Source organism: Charadrius vociferus, unplaced genomic scaffold, assembly GCF_000708025.1.
Source record: "Charadrius vociferus isolate BGI_N301 unplaced genomic scaffold, ASM70802v2 scaffold161, whole genome shotgun sequence".
NCBI classification, from domain to species: Eukaryota; Metazoa; Chordata; class Aves; order Charadriiformes; family Charadriidae; genus Charadrius; species Charadrius vociferus.
This window is the reverse complement of record NW_009646928.1, coordinates 2270143-2279970: the sequence shown is the minus strand read 5'-3', so window position 1 is coordinate 2279970 and position 9828 is coordinate 2270143. Positions and strand designations below refer to the sequence as shown.

The window sequence follows — 9828 nt, the reverse complement described above, 5'->3', positions numbered from 1 at the left end:
CGTGAAATAGGGAATTTTAATGAAGCCTGGCTATCAGAGCCCTGGAGAAGAGTGAGCTTGGGAAAAGCGAAGGTTATGCTTGTTCTTTGAGGGACCTCCAAATTAGTGACCCCGATACTGCACTTTCACAGGGATACTGCTCTTATCAAAGCTCAGACAAGCTGGATTACATTTTTTTTCTTAAGAAAAGGCAATGTGAGGTTCTTTTTGTATAGAGGCGTGCAAAAAATGCATCTGTACCAGTGAGTAACCAGTCTCCAACCTCTAACTGGCTGGTGTGAAAACTGAGAGTGGGCTGAGTCTATGCATGAATAAAGATAAATGACAGAGGTGATAAGACAAATGACACTTTGACCTATCTTTAATGTGGTCTTATTTGCAATATTTACTAGCCTTGATGTTTATATCAATAATGCATTTTAATCTGCCTGTTCTGCCCTTTCCTTGAAGTAATTCAGTATTTTATTTCCTAACTGTTCTACCCTTCACATTTTTATTATTTAATTGAATAGGGGCACTGTCTTATGACTAAGTTGCACAGGTCTGCCTTATGTTTAAGTTCATATTCTGTGATCTCTTTGGAGCTCTTTCTCAAGTCACTTTTATTACAGTAGGAAAAAATTACTATTGAAGTAATGATGTTCCAATTCAGTGAGACATCACATTTGTCTGCATTTAGTCATATATACTAACGGCATTACTTCTTCCACCCTCTTCCCACAAGCGACTGTTCTAATGATTAAAATAGTCTATTAGTGATACTTATATTAGTGGATCAGTAGCAATTCAAGACATACAAACGAATGCCAGTCATTGTTTTTAATCTGCGACTGTTTATCATTATTGTTTTGAATAATACAGTATACATTCCTCAGTGCCACAGAATGAGATTATTCTAGAAAAGCCAGTATGCTCAGACTGCAGAACTACAGAAGCAAACAAATCCACATGCCCTACCATGTATAATGTTTCAAGCTGCTTCATTTATGAAGTAAGACTCATTAACTGGGCAATGTACGGTAGCTTTCTCTTTAATTACACAGTTTTATTATACGGTGGAATTATTTTTCAGAATGCAACTGTTTTTGCAGACTGACCTTTTATTATAAGAGAAGTTTCTGTCTAATGAAGAGAGGTAATTGCCACACAAAATAGACTTTTGATGTATAGGAAGCTATTGTTACCAGGACTTTCATAGTGCAGAACGTTATTTGAAAGAGAACCTTAATTTACATATTTTAAAAATTAGAGTTGCATATTAGTAGCAGTGATGTTGAGAGACAAACTAAGAAAAGTAGCACTTGCGACTATCCTCTCCCACAGTAGATTGCATAGTATACGTTGCACCTGACAGAAGGGATTTATGACAGGGAGATGTATGTTTGGAGTCACTTTCTGACCTTCTATGCAGAGCTTTTTAGTTTTGTTCCTTTATTAGGATGGATATTTTTTTTCTTTATTAAGATCTGTGACCACTTTCCACCCAGCAGTGTGATCAGCCCTGACCTTTGCATGCCTAAATATGAGAGAGAATTTTGCTTGAAATCTGAGGCATAATAATTGTGAGGGGGCATTTGTTCTGACCACCACATTGAACAGCTCACTCAGCAGGATTTAAGTGTGCTAAATGCCCTTGCCCCAGGTGGCTGATTTTTGCAGTAGAATTAAGCGTGATGGTAGAGTTTGCTAGTTCTCCCAGCTCTGAATCCTTTCACTGTACTTTGTAAGCATTACTCTCTGACTGAGATGTCTTATTAAAAGAAGAAATCTGTAAGATTTGGAATATTTAAATGATTTAATTTGCCTAAATAGGCTATGTGGCTATGCATTTTCCAACATTGAGAGCCTGAACTCCTTTAGGATGATACTGGAGAAGAGCTTAATCGTGCCACGTTAGGACAGGAGATTTACAGAAAGAAATACACCACCACCACCACCACCCCCACACTAGCTTTGTTAGTCCTTTTATTTTCTTTTTGAAAACACAAGAAGGAGCAAATTTTGTTTGCAGTGTGTTTATGTCGGGGAAAAAGTTGTGAAAGTTTGAGTAGAAGATTTGGCATTGCAGAGTATGAATAGCCATCTTCAGAGCTCTCTTTAGGATCTCCGTCTCCTAAGGAGTGCGCTCTCTCTAGGAGGAAGATGAAGGGCTGTGGCTGACTATTCCCACAATGTGAATAGGAAATGGTTGGAGTACTGGTCAGGCCGCAGGTGGCAGGCAGTACACAGTCTCCCAAACAGTCATAGAAATGATTTGTTAAATGCAAATACAGCCTGCGATACAAATTGGAGGGTTTTCTGTGGTTATCCCACAAGCAAAAAATGTGGCTGAATTTAGTGCCAGAATTATTTTTCTGTACTTTCTAGTATTCACCCATGCATTTGTAGCACAAAACTTCTTAAGCTTTTTTCCAAGAGCAGTTCAGTTCATGTGTTTAAAAGATACTGTCCATCAGAAAGCATGTCAAAGGAAACTACTTTGTTAAGGGATGAGGTACATGCAATGCAAGCCAATAAGGACGGTATCTGAGGCTGCTTGGAGTACTGCCTTCACTTCCTGCCTTTCTTATTATTCATGCCTTTGCATGTATGGTGAGAAGCAGAGTAAAGTACACCAAATCCTCTTATTAACTGTCCCTAAATTGAGAAGCTTGTATTTGTAACCATTTGGAGGGTTGAGTCATATCATGCTTTATGTTCTTGCTCTTATATCTTCACCTGGAGAAACAGGAAGGTAAGAGGGAAGAACAGCCCAGTGCTCCTTCTGTGTATTTTGAGTATAATTCCAAATATTATTTGTAGCCAAGTTATAAACCCAAGCAAATGGGCTTCTTAGACTGCCTGAGTTGTGTTGCTAATGATTGACCCACTCTTAATTGACCAATTCTAATGCAGTTTCTTTATGGGTAAGATCGTATTTCATGATGTTGCGAGAAAGATGTCATTTTAGTTTTTAAAATGTTATTATATGGCATTTTACTCTTTTAAATGTTGTTTTTCTTCAACTGAAGGTATTATGGTTATTCTCAAGTATAAATATTGCCAGTTGTTTCAAAAGCTCTGAAAGGCTTTGCATTTTGGTAATTAAATGAACTGCTTGAGTTAGTATTGTACTTTTCAGCCTTTCACATTTAATTAACATTCAAGTGGGAATTATGAACAATCTGTATCTGTCAGGAAAAGACAAGACGTAACAAATTGTCTCTGTGCAGATGTGAAATTGAGGCAACCTTAGAGAGACTAAAGAAACTGGAGCGTGATCTGAGCTTTAAAGAGCAGGAACTAAAGGAACGGGAGCGACGTTTGAGGATGTGGGAGCAGAAGCTAACCGAACAATCCAATACTCCTGTAAGTAGACAATAATTCAACCTTTCATCTTTCTTCAGAAAGTATTTGGAGCTTTGTCTGTGTAAATCTAAAGACACAACAAGGAAGTAGTGCCCCTTTTCTTTAGTTGTTCCTTTGGGCCAATTAAAGTCTATTCTATTACATCATGGCAAATAACTATATTGTTTTTTAAAAATTTCATCTAATACATTAGATATCCAATATTGCTGATAGTTCATATTGTGCCATGGACACTTAAGTAGTTTCACATTGGTTTAATTACAGTTCTCAGTTTTAAAGGTTGATTGCATGCAATAAATTCATTTTTCACCTAGAAAGCTGTTGACTTTAATGGATGCAGGATTTGGTCCTAAATGTAAGAATCACTTGTTTCTTGCAGAAGGCAGCTTGAGAAACCTATGTAGATTTTTTTATTCTGTTCTTTTTCTTTGAGAAGAAGCAAATTGCCATCCTGTGGAAAAGGGGGTCAAAATTTGAAGTGTTAATTTAGGGCTTTGTTCATAATTATAGTTAACATACTTGTGCTGACCAGTTATTAGCTTTTAGGATTGCCACATTTCTATTAATAAATTGAACAAAAAAACTTCTTTGGATTCTCTTGAATTTGTTAACAAAATGTGATGCTCTTGACTACTGATTGGCAGAGGGAGGACCACAGGGTTAGTGCGTGGCAAGACATATTACAACAGAATTCTTGTTAAGAAAAATACTACATTACTTACTTGTGTTTAAAGCACTAGCCAAAACAAATACCAAATTGAGATTGCAGTAGCATATGATTTTCTTACGCACAATTTTATGCTACTTACAACCTTGATTCCAGCCATGCCCATTTATGTACAACTGGTTTTTAAGGCTTAGCTTATTGCTATTGTTTGAATTAAGTTGCATTCATGTTCCAGCTGTGAACATGCAGTAATGAAATCACGAAGAATGAATGTTTTCCTATGTGCAGATACTGTATGTTCTCAGTAGATATCTGTATGCCTGCTTTAACGCTTGCAAACTTCCAGTAACTGAGCTATGGGCCATCATCTGTCCTGAGCACAGCATGAGACACAGCCTTAATGAGCAAATCTTTTCACGAGCAAGACCCTAGGGTTTTTTATGCTGTACTTGCTTATGACTTCTACTTTTCACTTAGAGCTGGCGTTGCTGGAAGAATAAAGCATTGTGCTAAGGCCTATTGTGCTAAGCATGAACTGTCTTTCTGCATAACATTAACCTAACTCTCCTATTGCATTTAAATGCAATTTCTTCTAATAGGGAAATATAGATTTGTTTTTTCCATAGATCTTTAGTAAACTGTTACACAGAACGGCTTTAGAAAGCGCCCTTTTGTTGGAAAAAAATGACATACAGGCAAAAATTGGCTTGTTCAAGAAGGATTGTTTTTTTCATAGCAAGTGAAGTTCTACAAGGTACTGGTTACGAATATAACTATGTTTTAAATTCAGAGCTGTAAACCATTTGCAAAATATCCCTGGGCGTTCTGTTTGCAAGCTCTAATCCTCAGAGTCAAGTGTCTCCCTCCCTCCAGTGGTTCAGGGTATGTCTGCTCAGCAGTGTCAAACTGGAGGATTGCAACTGGGAAGTGCACTGCTCGATTTTAAGCTACCTTGGCTGTAAAAACGGTGTCAAATAGATGGCAACCAGACCTAATAACACAGCTTAGGCTGCCCACTAGGCTTATACCTGGTTGTTAACCAACACTGGGCCTTGTTGTGTCTTAGCTGGTACTGCCATCCCTGCTCTATGCTCTGCAGTCGGTTCCTCGTTTTGCTCTGCAGCAAAGACCAGAGGCCGGCAGATACTATTAAAGTGGTGTGCAGGAGGAGAAACTCAAACCAAGTGAAAGGATAACAGGGAAGCTGTCTCTGACACTTGTTTCTCCAGTGTTGTAGGGTTGGTAGAAGCTTCATCCTGCATGGTAGGTAGCTATGAGTGGCAGGCTGCTCCTACTCCAAAGAATAAAGTGTAGCTTTACACACATCGGTATGAGACAAGGATGAGGCCAATCTTCAGAAACACTTCTATGAATGTAGTGTTTCTCTGTGCTCTTGTTTTGACCCTGTTGCTGCTGTGTCTTATACAACAGACACCTTTGAGTCTAATCTCTGCAAATTCCCTTTGTGCGGATCTCCAAGAGCGTCTTGCACAAGGGAATCTGGAGCCTTTTGGAGGAGTAAAATATATCCACAGCTGTAGTGAAATGGGACACTTTTGAAAGAGGACCTGACTTTAAGAAGGGAGTGTTTGTAGCTAAGCTGAAGCTCATATTTAGAGGAAGACAGTGAGCAAGACATGAAATCCAGATATTTATCTGTGGTGCCATGCACCTGCAGGTCGTCATTTAAGAAGAACAGTGGCTTGTACACAGGTTGGGGATCCCAGCCATCTGTAGAAATCTCTTCATGGTTGTTGGCGCATGCAATGCAACACCAAAGGCAGGTGCTGTCACAAAGGTTCTGTCCTAAGTTCTCCAGATAATGAGATCGCAACATATGTAGGAAGTAAGGCGATTATAACTCACAAAATGAGCCACAGTTATGGCCTATTTGCAGCTTACCCACTGCCAGGCATTGCACAAACACTGACCCAGAAACATGTTTTAGGGGAAAGCTGTTTTGCAGTTTTGATGATTTTTTTTTTTTTTTGGTAGGGAATTCTTCCCATATGTCAGGGGATGCTTGTCCATGCATCTGAAGTGACTAAACTCCAGTAGCTGATGGAAGACCTGCCTGGCACTGAATCATGTGCGGGGCGTCTCGTTTCTGTGACAAAATCCTTCTCTTTATAAGTAGGAGCTTTTGGTGCCCTTGATCGGACTAGCACTCTGGTGATGGTGTAACTGTTTTTTCCTGTACAGCCAGATGTACAGAAGCTTAGCTTCAGGTTCTTCTGTCACTTCACAACTGGACACACGAAGAGTATTTAGGGCACCCCATCTCCCGAACTAGTCTAATTTTAATTTTGTTCCTTAAACCATGGTAACTAACTTTTGTTAACAACAACACAAGTAGAAAACCTATGTAAGTAGGGAAAACTCAAGAGGAACAAAAAGACAGATATTGTCCTTTTTAATGACAGCCAATTTGTCAATGGAAGTGGCTTTGCCAAGAAATGGGCACTCTTTGAGCAGCCTAGCCACTAAGCCTCCTGTGTTACAGACCTGGGCATCACTATAATCACCCCTATAACCTGTTGTGACCAACTGCCGTTGACTCGTCAGCCAGTATTCTGATTAGGTTGAAAAAGATGTGGAAAACCATGAACTTTGGGCAGGTAGTTCTGCAAACAGCTTTGGAAAGAAAAGCCAGTTCACATGTCCACATGTAGCTCCTATGCTGTTGCTTTAGTAGGTATTTTAATTTGGGATGAAACTCCTGAGTTTTTACTCCCTGTGGAGAACAGGCAAGCGTGTCACAGAGGTTACTAGCCCAGCCACTCTGAAGAAGCATTAATCATTATTTAGCTGGGGAGGGCACATTTCATTTGTTATTACAAACAGACTGGGTCAAGAAAACGGCGGTGTCTGTAGGTGAAGATTACATCAGTAGGGATTTAATATGATGTACAACCAAATGGCAGATATCTATTGATATCACCAAAAAAAAAAAGGAAAAAGAAAAAGAAAAGGCAGGCAAGCTGAAGAAGCTGACCAGCCGACCAAACAGCCCCTCTTCCCCTGCCTGCTCCTCCCTGGGACAGCTTCCTGAAGCAAGCTGCTGGTGCGGGCTGGAGGCCAGTTCCTGTGTCCTTTACACTGGTGAGAGGCTCGTTTCTGATTGCGGCTGTCGCAGGGTTACCCCTTCCTCTCCTTTTGAGCGTACGCTCAAAACCAGTCTTTGCACAAATAATACTGCTGCTGTTGTTTCTGATATTTAGAGGGCTGCTACTTCTGCACCAAACTTTGGGAGCTTGTTTGGGTTCTCTGATCTTAATGTGATTTATTCTTCAATCCTGAAAGGTTCAATTAAGCAACTCATTCAAACTTCTGTTGTAGCCGCATTGCCGTGGGCGCCAGTCCACCTGACTGGGGAATGTCACATTCTGTTTTACACTGTACAAAATGAAGGATTGAAGAGTTCGAACCTTCTTTTGTCATGAAAGCTCTGCTACCTGTGGTTCTTGCCTATGCGACTCAGTGATTTTGCACTTTTGTTTGAGAACAATGACCCCAGAATGAAGCTGTCTGGTTAAATGAATTCTCTGTGTTTAGATTCACTAATCGTTGTGCTTTCTGTTGATTGCCAACTAATCTGGTGGTGTCTTTTCCCTCGATTTTTAAATTGGTTCTAACTTTCACTTTTGCTCTGTCCTTTCCTCCTTTGAATAGTTTCTCTTACCTCTTGCTGCAAGAATGTCTGAGGAGTCTTACTTTGAATCTAAAACAGAGGAGTCAAACAGTGCAGAGATGTCATGTCAGATCACAGCAACAAGTAACGGGGAGGTAGCTGGCATGAACCAAAGTCTGAAGGCCTTGATGATGACGGGCTTTGGGGATATCTTCTCTCTGAACCAAGCAGGATCTGTCCTGCATTCTGGAATGCAGATAAACATGCAAGCCAAAAAGAATTCTTCTAAAACCACCTCTATGAGAAAAGGAAAGAAAATCAACATGGCTTTGGGTTTCAGTGAATTCGACTGGTCAGATGACGATGATGATGATTATTTTGATGACACAGATGATAGCAGCGAATGAAATCAATTATAGAATTAACCCTGAAATCGGTTTTAGCAAAGCAAAACAATAAAGTTTTAGAACAAGAATCCTGTCAGTTTGGTCTGTTTAAATCCTGTAAAAGAAAAGAAAAAAAAAAAAAAGAGACGTTTTCCAGGCTGAGCATGTTTGTGTGTAGAAAGACATGTTGTTTTTGTTTAGATTGTGCTGACTTATTTCTGCTTTGATGAAATTTGGAACTAAACTTCCCAAACTAATTGAGATTATTATTTTAAGAACCGTGATTATATCTATAATTCTTGATGCCTGATTACAGAAACTATGGCTTGATAAACCTAAGATCTGAAAACATTGGGGGAAACTTCAATGCCTTTAATGCCATTAATGTATTTCAAATTTTTCTTTTGTGTTTTTTGTAATTTCACTTACCCCTTTAATTGTCAATCATATGAATATACTTGTACTTCCAGATTTGCTATTCTCTACAATCCATTCTTTTTTGCTGTTGCAGTGAAGGGGTTTGCTGTGTTTCTAATTTAAAGCCTTTTTCAAGGCGGCATTGTGGGAAGTCACAAATAGGTTTCTAGGAAGAGAGCAGCTTGGTTGAGGGGAAGAGAGGGGTTAGCTAAATACACAGTTTAAAAATTAAATAGCAGCAGAATCCAGATAAACCCTGTTAGTAGATGATTTTTTTTTTCCTCTCACGTGTATGTGCATGTGTATATAATTCATTCTAGCAAAGCAAACTGCAATCAGACCTCTGCATCTATTATCAGATATTGTGATCTAGAAGCTAATTTTCAGTTATGTTGATGTAAATCCAGGAAGCCTTATTAAATTTGATGGACTTATTCTTGTACCTGAGAGTAAAAATCGGTGTTAGTAAATTTTGATTGGGTTGCATCTCCTAAACCGGGTGTGTTACCCTTATGAAAGGACAAAGAGAAGCCACAAGGACATTTCAGCTTGGGCCCTACTACTGTGGCTTATGTGAAATTCTCCGTGATGGTGGTAACGTGAGGAATATTTACTAGTCTCCATGTACCTGTTTTTTGCAGCTAAATCACTTTTAAAGTATTGCCACTGCTGTTACGACTTACCATAAAACTCAGTGTGTAACAATCTGCTGCAATAATTGCCTGCCAGGCACTTATGTTGAGAGCAGCGAGGACGTTTCTCCTGATGACCCCTTTAGTGGTGATGCAGAAGGAGGGAGGGAAACCGGTGCTAACACAAATGCAGGTTAGAAAGGAAGATGATGTAAAATATTTGCCCAAGGAAGAAGGGCAGCATTTCAAAAGAAAAACGTTACTGTCTAGTTCAGCGGTAGTGGGAATAAGCCATCAAAATTCCATTCTCAATTACTGGAGGGGTTTCTTTTATGAAAACTTCTGTTTTTGAGTGGCTTCTTTAATTATAGGCTTGCCTGTTACACAGCTCTAACCTACATATTGTGGTGAGTGTTTTTGTAGATAGCTTAGAGAAAAATGGATACATAAGATAACAGCAGGCCTGAAATCATTACGTGTTCGCTCAAGAAAAGAGAAAGTTCTTTGAAGGAGTTTTTCTAGAGTGAGGAGTGGGCACCTCTTTGGGCTGTGAGAGAGAATTGTTTTATCCTTAAGCATCAGCACTTCACTCAGTTTGCACAGGGTTAGACCTTCCAAGATGCTTAATTTCTGTAGGATGTGGTTCCACATTCCAACTTCTTCCTAACAGATGCAAATCCATTGGCTTGAAGTTAACCCTTTTGTATCAGGAAGCTTTTCTCATGACAAAATTGTAATTTAAATGAT

At 39.3% G+C, this 9828-nt stretch overlaps 1 protein-coding gene across 1 annotated transcript in view; it reads left to right on the top strand.

Annotated features, from left to right (window-relative positions):
- The window catches only part of LOC104294875 (mitogen-activated protein kinase kinase kinase MLT), a 58314-nt gene extending 50163 nt beyond the window's left edge, over nt 1-8151 (top strand). Inside the window, exons 10-11 of the mRNA XM_009894542.1 lie at nt 3213-3348; nt 7688-8151. Coding sequence (XP_009892844.1) covers nt 3213-3348; nt 7688-8053 — 502 coding nt within the window. The 3' untranslated portion in view covers nt 8054-8151. The remainder of the gene's footprint in view (nt 1-3212; nt 3349-7687) is intronic.
- Nucleotides 8152-9828: the final 1677 nt, after the last annotated feature.